Genomic DNA, 15,266 nt, shown 5'->3' on the forward strand with positions numbered 1-15,266 from the left:
TGGGAAGGAATTGACTTGCTCACACAGCAGTGAGGGCAGTATTTGGTGATAACTTTCCTAGATTGCTGAGTTCAGGAAGATGCTCTGTGTAATGTATTTCACTCCTGCTTTTGCCAGGATGGGGGAGGCTGGGAAAGTTTCCCTTCCTGTCTCAGCCCCAATGGGCAAGATTTCATTAGCGTGGGATTATGATCTTGCTCTGGAAAGGAAGCAGTTTCAGCAGCCAGACCTCTTGCCTTTCTTTGGAAGAGCCCAGGAGCTGCTGTGCACAGACAGGATTCTGCAGAGAAGGGAGAGGATGGACAATTTTCTAAAGTTCATTTCTCTGACAACAGTAACTGCAGCTGGATTGCTTTGAAGCTGCCCATCCTTGCATATGTTGCTGGATTTAGTGGGACTGAGGGTTCTCAGGCTGAGCCTTTGGAGGCTGTCCATCACTGTATGTGCTGGGGCTGGGTAGGAGTGTCTCCTGAGCCATTCCAAGCCTGACCTCCTCTCACCCCTCAGCTTCCAAGGAGGAATGCACTGGGGTTGTTGCTTATCATGGTGATCTTCTGTCACTCTCAATCTTATTGCCTGTGGACTGAACCAGGAGAGTGGTTGTGTAATCCAGGCCTCTTTCTTTGGCATCTGTAAGGACCTGTTCTTGCACATGGAATAAACTTTCCATGCAGAGAAGACTTAGCTAGAAAATCTGAAAAGTAAAACACACCAAGGGTTTAGGGCATACCTGAAGGACTTCATTATCCTGATCAGAGAAGGGAGCTGGTTTATTACATCAGTTGGCACCTTAAATCTAAGTGTAGAAACAACTTGTGTCCTGTTGAGATTTAATTCTGTAAGTAGCTACTTTAGCTGCCTGGAAACTCTCCCCACATTTGCTAAAGCTGTGAGGTGAATACAACACTTTGATTGCAGCTCCAGCTTGAGTATAAACCAACCTCGGTGGAACTGGAAGTGGCACTTCCCTGTGAGGTGCTGAGGTCCTGGCACAGGCTGTCCCTGGATCCCTGGCATTGTCTAAGGACAGGTTGGATGAGGCTTGGAACAATCTGGGATAGTGGACAGTGTCCCTGCCCATGGCAGGGGGTGGAATGAGATGGGCTTTTAAGGTCCTTTTTTAAGGTCCTTTTCAAACCAAACCATTCTGAGAATCATGATTCTAGAAAATGTTTTCCCTTTCAGAGCATGACTTAATTCATACATTTGTACGGAATTCTGACATCTGAGAGACTGTACTTGAGCTTTCTTTCAGCAGGACTTCAGGCACTGTAAGGTTTGGATAGCTCAGTATCAATAAACTAATGTTAGGCAGAAGAAATCTGAGGGTAATTAAAAGCTGTGATTATTTTGCACTTCTGCTGCTGGAAAGGACATAAAGAACTGTCAACACACACACATAGCCACAGAGTAACTTTAACTGTGTTTTCTCCCCAGGTGCTGCAACACCAGCTATGCCAAAAAAGCCTCCCTCCCTGCCTCTGGAACCAGACCAAGAGCAGGACTCAGAAATGAGCCCTGAGGAGAACTCGGCTGCCACAGGGGATGAGGAGCAGAGGAAGGAGAAGCACCAGAGCCAGGAGGCAGCAGAGTAGGGTTACTCTGGGCAGCACAGGTGGTGCAGGAGCCTCTCCAGGGCTGCCTGGAATTTGGGAAAGGGACCTGCCCTACCCTGCCCCATGGTGGCTTCTCCCCACTATCAGGTAGTCTGGATACAGCTGTTTTATATCAGTGATTTTAGCTTGGGGACTCTGCCTTGTTCCAAGGAGTCACTGCAGTGACCAGAGGTTTCTGTGTAGCTACTCTTAGTGCAGTCACAACTCACTGCAGATCTCCACAGGTTGGATGTGAGTCCTCCAGAAGGACATTTAGCAAAGCCAGCAGTAGTGATTTAGGATCCTGGACCGCGAGGAGGATCAAGCCCTTCCAGTGGCTGAAGTGGTGAGCAGCTGATTTTGCATAAAGAACCAGTAAACTGAAGCTTCAGGGCTGTGTTTGCTGGTGAACCTCCCCAGCTGTTTGACAGTTTATTTCCTGCTTCTAGTTCTGCACTATTGGACTGTGTATCCTGCCATAATTACCAGTGCAGGAGAGGAAGGTTTGTAATGGAAACATCTCAGAGGCAGCAGTGTACAGGCAGTATGAGCAGGGCTCTGGGTACATCCCAGCCTTCAGCTGTGCTTTCTGGTTTATTGCTCTTATCCAGAAAGACATTAATGCATCTTCAGAGCTCAGCCAGCAGCTGAAGTGCTCTCCTGCCCCCTGGAGAACACTGAAAGAGTAGGACCCCTCACTTTCCCCTGGGTTCTGATAGCCCAAAGTGATGGCTTGTCTTAAATGTGGCTTTTTTCCCCTCAGCAGTCCTTTCTGCTGGGTTTTGTGTCAGTTCAGCCCCGGGGCAGCACTCCTGTAAGGATTCCCTCCTCCCAGGAGTTAAACAGATTTTTTTTTGTAAAGCACAAGCAAATTGAAACAAACCAGACAAGAAACAGTGTCAGTCAAATACAGTGCAGATTTTTATTCACATTTAACTTCTTATACTGAAGCCTAACAGAGTTCCTGGGAAGAAGAGGTGAGGATTGCAGAGCAGGGGTGGGCAGGGGCTGGGAATTCTTCACTTCAGCCCCAAAACTTTAATTCAAGGCAGATTTTTGTCCTAGGATGCTTTGATGAGGTAAATGTCACACAGGGAGCACATATGCACTTGGAGGTTATTTTAAATACATATTTTGTGAAAAGCTTATGCAACAGTGAACCAATTCTTCTATGAAATGAAGCAGTAGCACCTTCATACTTCCTGGGAGCTACATGTCTAAGGGAGTGTTTTTAAATATGTAATTCCAGTTGGATAATAAATAGAGCTGCAATTCATGTCCTGTCCCCTTTCCTCCCCTGAGCATGGTAATGGTGGCATTTGCATGCAGTAAATTCCTGGGATCTTTATGGAGAGCATTTTTGTGCTAATGGTAATGAGGCTGGACTGCTCTTTCAGCTGGAATTAAGTAAGGGATTCTTCAGCAGGACTGCACTGAGGCATTTAGGGATTTTGGAAATCACACCTTATGTTCCAAAACCTGTTTCTGGCATCAGCCATAATTGGAATCCTCTTTCCCCACCTCCCTTAACGGAAAAGAATCATGAGCTTAATTTCGAGGGAAGCAGAAACCATCTGCTTTAGGACTTCTCCTTTTTTAGGGAAAGGTCTGTGCTAAACAGGGTAAAAGAGAGCTCACAAGATACTTTGCATCTTGGCTTTTGCACAGGAACCAAACTAAAAGACTTTCAAGCATCAATGCCTGTGCAGCAAGACCCTGTTCCAGCCAAGAGTAATGATCTGTCTATCCAGCAACGTGTGTTCAACCCAAAAAATGTGGTGTTGAAATCCCTGAGACAACTGGATGCTGATTTATGGTACAGGCAGTATTAGTGGGTACATGCTGTGCTCCTGTACTTGTTTGCTTAGTTGTGACTGAGCAAGGTGGATGTGGGGGCCTTAAAGCTGTTCAGAATTTAGATTTCCCAGTTGGGGAGTGGGTTTCAGTTGGCAAAGCTCTTCTGCAGAGACAGACAAGCCTCAGTGCTGAATGGGGGAAAACTTTACTAGAGTAATAAGCATTCAGAAAGAGTCCATGTTATAACGAGTACTCCATCTGCCAACACTTTCCTAGAAGAGAAAACCCAGTTCTGCTACAAGGAAATCTTTACCACTCCCTCTAACCACACTGCTCCAAAAAATCTGTGTTTTTAATGGAAGACACAGGTGAGATCTGAACCCAGTTTTATGCAGTCTGCAGCTTTCCTGAGAAATTTGCAGGGGAGGTTTTTAGGGCATTTTTTCCATTGCCTCCCTTTGCATTTTAATGGAATAATTGCTACCATCATTTGTGTCCCTCAGCTGCTGTGAGAGCTGTTGAGCACAGACTGATCCCAGGCTGTTGGGAACAGAGCTCCTGGCACAAGAAGGAATGGCCATGTGCTATTTCCACCCTGCACCTTTCCTCTGCTGAGAGAACATCCTCCCACCAGAGTCTGGATCAGTGACTCTGAGCATTCCACCTAGATCCAGCTGAAATACCACATGAGAAACTGCTCTGGAGTAAAAGAGAACTTCATCCTGCATCTCCAACAGGCAGAACCAGCACTCCTGGCTTTGAGATCCAAGTTTTACTGCAAAGGTTACTCAGACCCAGTATTTTCCTCTGGTTTTCTCCTGTTCTCCCCAACTCTCTGAGGTTCCTTAGCCCAGGAATAGCCAGGCAGCAATTGTGTGACACAAGTTTGTGCCAGCACTGCTCTGGAACAGATTGCATGGAGGCAATACTGGCACAGAGACACTTCAGCTGTTCACTCACTCAAAACCCTCAGCTTTCACTTAAGCTGCAAGCTCCAAAAGAACCTCCAAACCAACATTCTAAGATAACTGGAAATAAAGTTCTGTTGTACCATTTCACTGAACTATCCCATTGTTCAACTATTTCCTCAGGACATGTCTGGAAAGGTGACCCCACGGCACACAAATCCTGATAATTCAGTGTATCATTGCAGAATAAATAGTAAAAAAAGAAGCCAAGCACAACTGCTGACAATTTTCCATTGGGTTTTGGAATGGATTTAGTACTCTGCTGCTTTCCAGGCTTTGGATTCCAGTGGCTAAGGAGCTGAGCCAAGCTCTAAAACATCTAGCACAAAGCAGTTAATGAAGTCTTTGCTAAAGGCTGAGGAAGAACATTTCAGCACCTGTTCTGTAAAATGAACTTAGGAAGGGAGGGCAAACTTGACTGGATCTCACACATCCCAACAAGAGATAACCAGGAAACACAAGAAAATCAAGTAATTCTCAGTAATGCTGTGAAACTCCCCTGGAGAGGAACAAAGATAAAGAGCCTTTAAACTGGCAAGAGGTGGATTTGGGATTGGCTCTTCCATGACCCAGCACCAAGGGTACAGTGGAGAAGGAATGTGTCCTCTGACAGTCTCCCAGCCCCCTGTAATTCACTCCTCCCAAATAATCCAGCACTTGACCCTTAATAAGTGCTGTACACAGAAAACATGGATAATACAAAATTAACCCAAGACAAGGTGGCTGCAGGAACACACAGGTGGAAAAACCAACATGCACAGGTTTTAACATGGAGAGCTGTCACAGTGCTGAGCTGTGCTGCTGCATCTCCAGCAGAATCTGTGAATAAACATTTCCAGTGCAAACCCTGCTTCGAGAATGACTCATCCATCACTGTGGATTTCAAGGTACATGCAACATAGGAAAACAAATTTGTAGAGACAGAAGATGAGGAGGAGCAGGGTCAGCTCAAGCCCGTTTTTGAAGCTTTAGTATTTTTGCAGCTGTTGAAGCAACTTTTCTTTGTTGTCACTAGTGTAGCTGTGCAGAGGTGTGAGACTAGAGATGCAGGAGAAGGATTTCAGCTCTGCCTCCCTGTCATTAATTTGGGAAGGCAGAAGGAAGTTAAGCACATCATGTTCACAGCATGTGAAACAAAGCAAAGGCTGCTGGGCCCCTCCATTCAATTCAGATTTATTACCATATAGATTGTTCCACAACTTAATCAGGGATGCTACTGGCACAGCTGAGGTCATGGTGGTTAAGGATTCCCCTTGCTAAGTGACTTTGGGCACAGATGAGTTCTGTGTGCCTGATAAAGCAATTTTGGTAGAGCAGCAGCCTGACCATGCTGAGCTGCTGGGATTAGAGCTGGGACTCACCATGCCAGGTGTTCCCAGCACACCCAGAAGGGGCAGCAGCAGAAATGTTTACCTGTGAGGAGCAGCAGGAAGAAGGAAATAACAGTAATTATCAGTTCAACTTTTTGGCCCAGATGATTCCTAAGCAGTAAGCTCCTTTTAAATGATTCTTTACAACATTTATTGACTCAGATTTAAAAAGCTAATTTTAGCCTGCCATGTTCCTGTCCAGTACAAGCACATCTGACTCTGGGACAAGGGCTGTAGGTGCAGTCATGTGTTTCTAGGTAGCCATAAGGAATGTCAGTCCCAGCAGCCTCACATCATCCCTGGAATTCTTTTGGGAAGAAAGAAGTGAAATACAGCAGCAGGGCCATTGCTGGTGACAGCTTGTGTGTCTTTTGTTTCCAGGCTGAGAATCCACAGTGTAAGACTTGGACCTCTAAATGAGCCTAAAGGAGAGGGTCTTTTAATTTCTTTTCAGTTTAGGAAGACTAAACCAGAACTCCAAGTCCTGGGCTACAGTTTACCAACGATAATAATAGTAGTAATAATCATCATAATAAAAAATAATCTGGGTAGAAATGCCTCCAGTCTTAAGATCCTGCACCTGGATAAAATGCTGACACTCAAGGGAAGCTCAGGGTGGGCTGAGCTGCAGGAAAATGCAGCATTGACTGCTCTGTACAACACAGAAGACTGCTCAGGGGAAAGCTGAATACACATGACAGCATTGTGTGCTGAGTCAGTACAAGTACAACAGCTGCCAACTTTCATCCTTGCAGAGCAGCCAGGATGGCTTTTCCCAACAGAGCACGCCACTGACAGCAGCCTGACAGTGTTACAGCAACAGATCACTCCACCCTGAGTGACACACACTCTCCTCCCTCCATTCAGGTGCAAAGACTGACCTGGAACAACCTCCACCAAGCTCTGGTAAGGCACAGGCTTGCCCAAACATGCTGATTGCACTTAACCCAGTTCTGAAAACTGGCTTGAGAGCTTTGCAAATACACTCCAAGTTTCCTGAAGAAACAAAACCATGCTGGAAAGAGAAAACCATGCTGGTGCTCTGCAAGTCTCAGTGTGTGACTGTGCAAAGGTAAAAAAATAGAAGCAAAGTATTTAACAAGGACACATGGTTCTGCTTTTTTAATTTCAAAGGCCAGAGCAAAGCAACTATCAGTGACCTAGTCAATGACCCCCAGCATCAAACCCTAAAATGGCCTTCTCACTTCAGCCTTACCTGGAAAACGCTGTTGCAGCTTTTGAGCTTCCAGAGGGACCTTCTGTATTAACCTTTCCTAATAGAAGGCAGGGAGACTGAAGAATTTGGCATAACCATTCTCAAACAACCAAAAATGAGTCTCCAGCACTCAAGAGCTTTTCTGTAATACACTGTTGGCAAAGTGTTCAGTCCACAGCAAACACAGGGAATGGTTTGGGGGTTCCCCAAACAGAGCTGTCCCCCAAACAGAAACCCTGATTATCTTCACTCCTTGTTTCCTAAAAACTAAGCACAGGCTGCTGGGACTCAGTTGAACACCTTTAGTCACAGATATCCAGAATCACCTGTGCAGCCTGGAGTAGGTTCAGTCTGTCACATTTTGGGACCGTGGCTCCCTCTGGGGCTGAACACAGAGAGGTGATTGCACCAGGCAGTAATTCCATCCTCACCCCAAGCAAAATGTGCAATGTGCTGGGAGGAGATAACCCACATACCTTTTATTTTAAATTTACCAGAGGCAAGGCAGGGCTGGGCACTGTTGTGCTCTCCCTGGGATTCAGGGGCAGGAAAGTGCTGCTGCACTTTCCAGCACTATCAGAAAACATCCACTCTGAACAGCAAACCCTGCCAGCCAGGGATTTTGGTCTTTGTGTCCCTCCTCCTTAAGACAAAGCCCATTTTCACATTAAATATCAAAACATCTGCACCTGACCTGCATGTGAAGAGCTCGAGTCACTGCGGAGTGACTGGAATGTAGCTGACAGTCTATACCTGGAATTATTCTTTGGCTCTTTTTCAGTCATACTCAGAAAACACACCACACCCTGGTTCTGTTCCTATACCACCACTGCTTCAAATCCCAATCCAGGGGTCTCAGACACCGTGCAGTGCTGGAGAAGGAGGGTCCTGGTATTCTACTGAGGATACACTTCGGAATAGAGCAGTCCCTCGGCTGAAATGGCATCCCCGAGTCCCACGGTCCGGACGGGATCCTTGCACACCAGCACAGGGGTGAAGTGGAAGGAGATGCCTTCCCTGTGCCAGTGCACCACAGGCTTGTCTGGATTGAGGGAGATTTTGGATGGTGCCTCTGTGTGGGAGGTGACGAACTCCAGAGGAGCTTTGAGGAAGACTTTGCTGGTGTCGATGGTGTCGGTGGCACAGGCCTGGGTGCCAGCAGCCCTGGCCCCGGCCGCCACCGCCGCCGCCTGGTTGCCCCAGTGCCCGTCCACGGTGACCAGGATGTGGTAGGCCAGGGTGTGGAAGTGGATCCGCGTCAGGTCTGACGCCCGCTCCGCCGTCTTGCCGTGCTCCTTCAGGATCCAGAAGAGGATGTCACTGACCACCCCAACATCAGGAATGCCACTCCAGGAGGCCAGAGAGGCATGGGGACCAGAAGCAGACTGGGTGAGGAACAGCAGCTCCTGCTCATTCAGCCCAATGGAGTTCACCAGGGGAAAGACCTGCTAACAGAAACAGGGAACAGCAGGTTTGCCTTCAGGAGCGGAGTCAGACCTGGGATTCCTCCCCAGGCTGTGGTTTTTGCAGTACCCACTCTCACAGTCACTGCACTTCCACAAGTTGGCAAGAATTACTTAGCCAAGAAAACATTCCATTTGGTGCAATTAATTTTCCAGACACGTACTTTTGACAGTAAAAAATAACAACACATCAACACCACACAAAACATAACATTGAGATCAGAGTTGTGCGGAGCTAAACAAGGAATCACTAGGAAAGAAACTCTGCAAAGAAATGGAGGGATTTTTTAAAATTATAAACTCAGCTCAAATTCAGTCCTCAATTTATCTTCCAATGCATTGTTTTGATTTCTATATTCATGCACTGATGTGCGCAGTGTGATACTGAACCTGATCAAAAGAGCACATCCTTTCATTTTCCTTACCTGATGCATAATGTTGCTCATAAAATCCTGATCAGTCATACTGGCCAGCTCCAGGTGTATGGGAATGTCGGTTGGGATATCAGAGATGGAGGCCACAGCCTACAGGAAAAAGGAAGAAACAACCCTAGAACACATTTATTAAGGAACAGAAGAAGAAAAAGGGTTTTGACTCAAGCTACACATCCTTTAATCTTCCTGTGTGTGGATATAAACAATTCCAATGGGATGTCTGACCTGTGTATGTACTGCTGAGGAGAGGAAATAAAACAACTTGGGTTTTGCAGAATCCCAGGACAGGAAAACTGTGTCTAACCTTAAACTGCTCCCAGCTCAGCACCTTTTTAATGGATTAATTCCAAAAACCTCACAAATCTGAAGCAGCTGCAGAAGAGCTGATCCTACCTAGAACACGAAAAATGCCAATGCCTTGCATCAGGACAAGCCCTCAGCTGTAAAACACGTGGTGCAAGACAGATGCTCTTTAAGGAAAGAAGGTGTTGATTATAACCTGGATCATCTCGGCATCCAGCACAGTAAAAGTCTGGTTTAGCTGCTGGATAAGCCCACTAACCAGGTCAACACCCTCCAGCCAGGCCCTTCTTTCCCTGGACACTGAATGCAAGAAAAAACAGTGTTACAGCATTAGACTTCAGCCATTCCTGCAGCTCCCACTCTCCTTTTGGCATTCAGTACTGAGATCTGTGGGAGCTCTGCAGGCACAGCTTTCCTACACTTTCAAACTTGGGAAAACAAAGCCTTGCCATGAAACACTTGTAGTGGAAATTAAGGAAATTCAGGGATTCAGTATCTCACCTCCATGAGTCGTCTGTGTCGCATCTCCTTGCTCTGCCCTTCCATCATGTGAAGTCCTGAAAGCACCACCAGGTCTGGCTGGAATTCATCCAGGCTGGACACAAACACTTCCAGCATGTTCAGGGCCCCGTTGGACAGGTCGTGGGAGAAGATGAAGCGGTTGGCAGCGGGTGCTCTGACTTTGCCCCACTGCTCACCTGGGGTGGAGCAAACAGGACCGAGTGTGTGTGAACTGGTTTATTCCTGGGCAAGATCACAAATTCAACAGGCTCCACCAGCAGCAAGAAAAGCCATGGAACTGTTTTAGCCATTACATGAAGGTTACCCCGAGTTTCATCAGCACATGGATAAACCTGTGTTTTCAGGCATTATTTTAGTGTTTATGGAGCTTCAAAATGACACCCCTCAGGCTGTGCAGTAATCTTAGTGATGTTCAGGGGTTCCACTGAACACCTGCTCCATTGTACCTGCTTGATATTCCAAGATAAGATGGAATTCATCTCTTTCCTGCATGGATTCAGGCGGCACAACCACGTTGTCATCGAGCAGTTCGTGGAGTTTGGGACCAACTGGGCCACAAAGGAGGATCTGGAAAACAAAGAAAAACAAAGTTTCCCTTGCTATGTACCTTGCCAAAATTTAAGCATCACCTACACAATTGATTTTAAAAAGTTAAAAATTCAATTTTTAAAAATTAGCTTGGAAGTCCAACCATATGTTCCACCAGCAGAACTGAAGAAATAACTGCCAGATCCCCAAAACTTATACAGAAGTAACATGAGACAAGCAAATTAAAGAATGCAAACAAATGGCATGAAATGTTTGGAACATGTGTGTACCTTCAGGTCCGGATTTGTCGCGAGCTTCTGCCCAATGAGAGCAGCATTTCCTCCCACGTAAAGCTGTAAAACAAACAAAGCTGGGTGTGGGCATCCCCTTGCTTTGGCACCTTTAAACACATTTAGTTTTCAGCACAAGTTGGAGATTTTGACTCTTTAGAACAGGGTTCAGCAGTACCCAAGTTACTGAAGGTTGCTGGGGCTGAAGGCAAAACAATTTTACAATTCTCTGTGAGATCTCAAGAAGTTGAGCATACTTTATTTTGCATCTAAATATTCATCTCCAGGTAATGGCCCTGTAAAAATCTATCAATTCCCAACACTGACAGCACTGTTAAAAGCCAACTCATTCAGCACATAAAGAGCCTTCTTACTTCTGTGCAACCTATCTGTGGCTAAAGCCCTGTAGGTTTTTAGCAAGGCTGACAAAGAATCATTTAAAAACTGCAGCAGTTCTTCCTCTGGTTTGAGGTTGAGGTGAAACCTGCTGCCTGTGCCTTCACTTTGATGTGAAGTGAAAGGAACTGTGGAAGTTTCTTCAGTAATGAAGGTCTAACTTTCCAGTTAAACTGATTTTTTGAGCTTGAAAAGCAGTGAATATGGGTTGTCCTGAGGGTCAGGTGCTCAGAGGAGGACACGGAAAAGATCCAAAGGCTGCTCTGGAGCCAGGCTGGGAGAGCTGGGGCTGCTCACCTGAACAGGAGAAGGCTCCAGGGGGAGCTCAGAGCCCCTGCCAGTGCCTGAAGGGGCTCCAGGAGAGCTGGAGAGGAACTTGGGATAAGGGCCTGAAGGGCCAGAACACAGGGAATGCCTTCCCACTGCCAGAGGTCAGGGTTAGAGGGGGTAGTGGGGAGAAATGACTGGCTGTGAGAGTGGGGAGGCTCTAGCATAGCTGTGGCTGCCTCTGGATCCCTGGAAATGTCCAGGCTGGATGAGGCTTGGAGCACCCTGGGCTAGTGGAAGGTGTCCCTGCCCATGGTGGCACTGGATGGGCTTTGAGGTCCCTTCCAACCCAAACCATTCCTGGCTTCTCTCACAGAAATCAGGTGTTTCCTCACTCTCAGCGTCATCCCAAGGTGTTGAAATCTCTTTTATAGCCTCAGCCCCATCTGGCTCCCAAGAGGCATCTTTGACATTTCACTTTGGGAATGTCAGTGGGGGAGAGACCACTCAAACCACTCCATTTGCAGCAGGGGCAGAATCCCAGGGAAAACTATTAACACAATTCAAGCTACACCACAAGCTTCTTCCTCAATGACTTTCTCTCTAGAGGAAGAAGGAAAGTCAGCAGCGATAAGGAAGGTAGGAAGAGGATTCCCAAGGCTCCCTTCCCGCTGCAGACCCACCTGTGCCGCAGGGTGCTCTGAGGCTGTCCGTGCGATGGCCTGGAACGCCTCCGCATCGCTGAAGAAGCGCTCAGCAGCCGCCCCTCTCTCCATGAAGTGGGCAAAAGCCTCTCTCAGGTCCTGCCTGGAGTTCAGGACTGCATGGTTCTTTCCATCACTGGGCTCCAAGCCCAGCGCCTCCAGCAGCTTCACCCCAGACAGAACCACATCCACGCAGGCATTGACGCTGGGAGAGAGAAAGAAAAGGTGTCCTGGGAAAACCAGACAGACTTCAGGGAATCTGGGACTGCAGTGAGGTCACACCCCTGACTGTACAGTGGGAGAACAACCAATCAAAGGGGAAAAAGCCACAGGAATTTCCTGAAATTCTTTCCTAAAGCTTTCTCAGTTTGACTGGCTTTTATTGTGCTCAGAAGGGGATTTCTAACTTTCTGCTAAATGAAAACAAGGAAAGCTTCGTGGTCCAAAGGTGGTTGAGTATGTTACAATACAGGTTCTACTTCATTTCCTGCCTTGGGCTACCTTAAAAAAGAACAGGCATAGTAACAGTGGCATTTTAAGTTCTTAGAAGCTTTAAAAAACATGTATTTTGGCTTTAAAATGTGCATGTGATTCAAAACTGTTAAAAACAAAACTGGAAGTGTTTAAGTCAGCTAGATCAGCCTCTGGAGTTTCAACTATTCCTAATAATACCCAAGCCCAGACACAACTCCCCACACAGGCTGCTTCTGTTTACACAAATTCAAAAGAGTAATTTGTCAGTTGCAATATTTGACACTGGCAGTTTCCAAAGGACCATCCCAAACTTACACAAGTAGCATTCAGTGGAAACAGGGGAAAATCCTGTCATAGTAAGGGAGGGATAAGAACCATTTCAGCAGATCCAGGCTTTCTGGAAAGTCTAACTTCCAGTTCCCATGTCTCATTGGTTTAATCACAGTCTAATTCAGACTAGAGGACAGGAGAATTTCTGGATGGAACCAGAACCCCAGGAAGACAATTTAGAAACATTTGCCCTTTTCTCACTCTGTGGTTTCAGAGCGGTAACAACATATAGCAAATATTTCCGGAGATGACACCAGCAATTGCACAGATGCAATTTAAGCATCTTCTGTAGGTGCTGTCAAGTGCCATTTCTGTTCCTCTGCCCCACATTTCCCTGACAGAGATCCAAACCATCTATCAAACTCGTGCAGGATCCCTGACTTTCTCCACATCTCCTGCCACGACACTGCAGGGGCCAGTTCCTGCTCCCTGTCAGTGTGGAGTGCTCAGCACTCAGCATTCCCTTGGCAGTATCCTCTCAGATTTGGGCTGCACCAAAAAAAAAAAAAAAAGAAATAAAGGACATGAAAAACCCTGCAGCTTTCCACTCCACGAGGTAACCAGCCCAGAAATCCTCTGGATGTGCATCACCTCCTACACCAAGGACAGAGAAATTCCCTAGCATCGCAGAGAATTACACAGAGATTTGTAAGTTCAAGCAGCATTTTAGCTCCAATTTTATGTTTTAATGAATCATTACAGATTCAAGGGATGAAACTAAGTCATATTCCCCTGCTACCCTGCTAACACAGAGCTACGCAGCCATGGTAGTGGATAATCCTTCCAACATCCAAAGGCTGAATCTTCGAGTCAAAGTTAAGGTACCTGCCATGTCCATGTATTTAAAAGACAGTGAGTCAAGAACTAAATATAACATCTGGATTAATGGTCAGACTTAAACCCAGCACTTAAGATCAATGTGACATTCTTGAACTTTCCTCTTGTTCTCTTCCCACTTTAAAAAGAGAAAGGGTGTTGAATTTCCCTGAGCTCAACACCCATTGCCTTCCCTGTCCTTTCCCTCCTATATCTCTCCAACTCTGCCTGGACTCGGTTACCTCTTCCCAAAGGCAAAGAAACTTGTAAACTTTATAAACTTGTCTCTGCTACCTATTACTTGCCAGCTGTGCTGGATGGACCAGTAGCTCCAACTGACCCTGACCCCAACCCTCAGACTGTACATGAATTTGTTTTACAGACTATCAAACTGGGAATAATGTCTCTGGAGAACAACTGCCAACAGGGCCAGAGGCCAGCTTAAATCCCCACCACGGGAGTGTTCTGGATCATTGATCCCCTCAGCAGATCAACTCTGACTGAGCAGAACTGTGGGAGGTGCTGCACTCACATCCAGCTCTTTTTCATGGAATGGTTTGGATTGGAGTGTCTTTAAGGTCATCTGGCTCCATCCCGTGCCATTGGCAGGGACATCTTCCATTAGCTCAGGGTGCTCCAGCCCCTGCCCAACCTGGCCTTGGGCACTGTCAGGGATCCAGGGGCAGCCACAGCAGCTCTGGACACCCTGTGCCAGGGCCTGCCCACCCTCACAGGGAGGAATTCCTTCCCGATATGGCACCTAATCCTGTGGAAAGCCACTGCCCCTTGTCCTATCCCTCCAGGCCCTTGTCCCCAGTCCCTCTCCAGCTCTCCTGGAGTCCCTTTAGGCACTGACAGAGGCTCTGAGGTCTCCCTGAAACCTTCTCTTCCCCAGGTGAACATCCCTAGCTCTCACAGCCTGGCTGCAGCTCTCGGAGCATCTCCGTGTCCTCCTCTAGATCTGCTCCAGCAGCTCCACATCCTGCTGCTGTTGGGGACGCAGAGCTAGAAGCAGCTCTGCAGGCAGGGTCTCAGCTGGGCGGCGCAGATACACCCCAGGTACATGGTTATGCACTCCGGGGCCGCAGGACGTCCGTACCCGCACGTTGCACACCCTCACACGTGGACACCGGGATGCACATCCCGGCCCAGGCGCTCCCCGCCCCTCCGCCAGGGGCGCTCCCCGCGCGCTCCCCGCACCTACCCGACGGCGACGCGCGCCCAGCCGCGCGCGGGCCGGACAATGGCCGCCTGCCAGGCCGCCACCGTGCGCGCCTCCAGCGAGCGGGCGCGACGCAGCGTGCCCAGCAGCGAGGCTGAGAGCTGCCGCAGGGCCGCGGGGGGCAGCTCGGGGCCCAGCACGCACAGGTAGCCCAGCGCCAGGGCCAGCAGGCCCACGCATACCGACCGCTGCCACATCGCGCCGGGCGTGCTCCGCTGCTGCTCCTCCTCCTCCCCCGCCGCCGCGGCTGAGGCGGAGCGCCGCCGGCGGGGGCCTCCTTACGCCGCCTCCGGAGCGCCCCGCCCCCGCCGGCCGCCGTAAACTTCTTCGGGAATCGCGGCGCGCTGTTCCTCCTGCGCAATCTGCGTGCAGCCTGGCCATACGGTTTCGCCACCTGCGTAAGTCGGTATGGGAATAGCACTTCCCCTGCGCAACTTGCGTGTGGCCCGGCAATGCCACTACGTCACCTGCGTAGCTTGGCACGAGAATAGCGTAGGCGGCAGGGGCGGTACGTCGTGAGGGGAATGGCGGGGCAGGGGGTCCCTCACAGCACTGCTGGGCCGAGGCCTCC

The 15,266-nt window shown here is 48.2% G+C and overlaps 2 protein-coding genes across 6 annotated transcripts in view; one reads left to right on the plus strand and one right to left on the minus strand.

Moving 5' to 3' along the window:
* The window catches only part of BBS4 (Bardet-Biedl syndrome 4), a 36,299-nt gene extending 33,428 nt beyond the window's left edge, over positions 1-2,871 (plus strand). For all 3 annotated transcript variants that reach the window (XM_033070273.1, XM_033070272.1, XM_033070274.1), the window contains one exon: positions 1,438-2,871. In XM_033070273.1, coding sequence (XP_032926164.1) covers positions 1,438-1,595 — 158 coding nt within the window. In that variant the 3' untranslated portion in view covers positions 1,596-2,871. The remainder of the gene's footprint in view (positions 1-1,437) is intronic.
* On the minus strand, positions 2,495-14,927 carry ADPGK (ADP dependent glucokinase). 3 transcript variants are annotated; one of them, XM_033070276.2, is made up of 7 exons: positions 14,678-14,927; positions 11,833-12,058; positions 10,487-10,549; positions 10,115-10,235; positions 9,648-9,844; positions 8,835-8,933; positions 2,495-8,391 (listed from the first exon to the last, which is right to left on the minus strand). In XM_033070276.2, the coding sequence occupies exons 1-7, from the start codon at positions 14,890-14,892 to the stop codon at positions 7,843-7,845; spliced, it is 1,470 nt and encodes a 489-aa protein (XP_032926167.1). In that variant the 5' UTR covers positions 14,893-14,927; the 3' UTR covers positions 2,495-7,842. The 3 variants fall into 3 exon arrangements, with proteins under 3 accessions (XP_032926167.1, XP_032926166.1, XP_032926168.1); XM_033070275.2 differs by having other exon boundaries at positions 2,495-8,394; XM_033070277.2 differs by lacking the exon at positions 14,678-14,927 and having other exon boundaries at positions 2,495-8,394; positions 11,833-12,111.
* Positions 14,928-15,266: the final 339 nt, after the last annotated feature.

Source organism: Catharus ustulatus, chromosome 12, assembly GCF_009819885.2.
Source record: "Catharus ustulatus isolate bCatUst1 chromosome 12, bCatUst1.pri.v2, whole genome shotgun sequence".
Classification (NCBI taxonomy): Eukaryota; Metazoa; Chordata; class Aves; order Passeriformes; family Turdidae; genus Catharus; species Catharus ustulatus.

Coding starts and splice junctions, on each gene's coding strand:
- ADPGK (XM_033070275.2), bottom strand. CDS start 14,892: ATGTGGCAGCGGTCGGTATGCGTGGGCCTGCTGGCCCTGGCGCTGGGC. Junction 10,236..10,486: donor CGACAAATCCGGACCTGAAG/GTACACACATGT, acceptor TTTGTTTTCCAG/ATCCTCCTTTGTGGCCCAGT. Junction 8,934..9,647: donor GACACAGACGACTCATGGAG/GTGAGATACTGA, acceptor TTTTTCCTGTAG/GCTGTGGCCTCCATCTCTGA.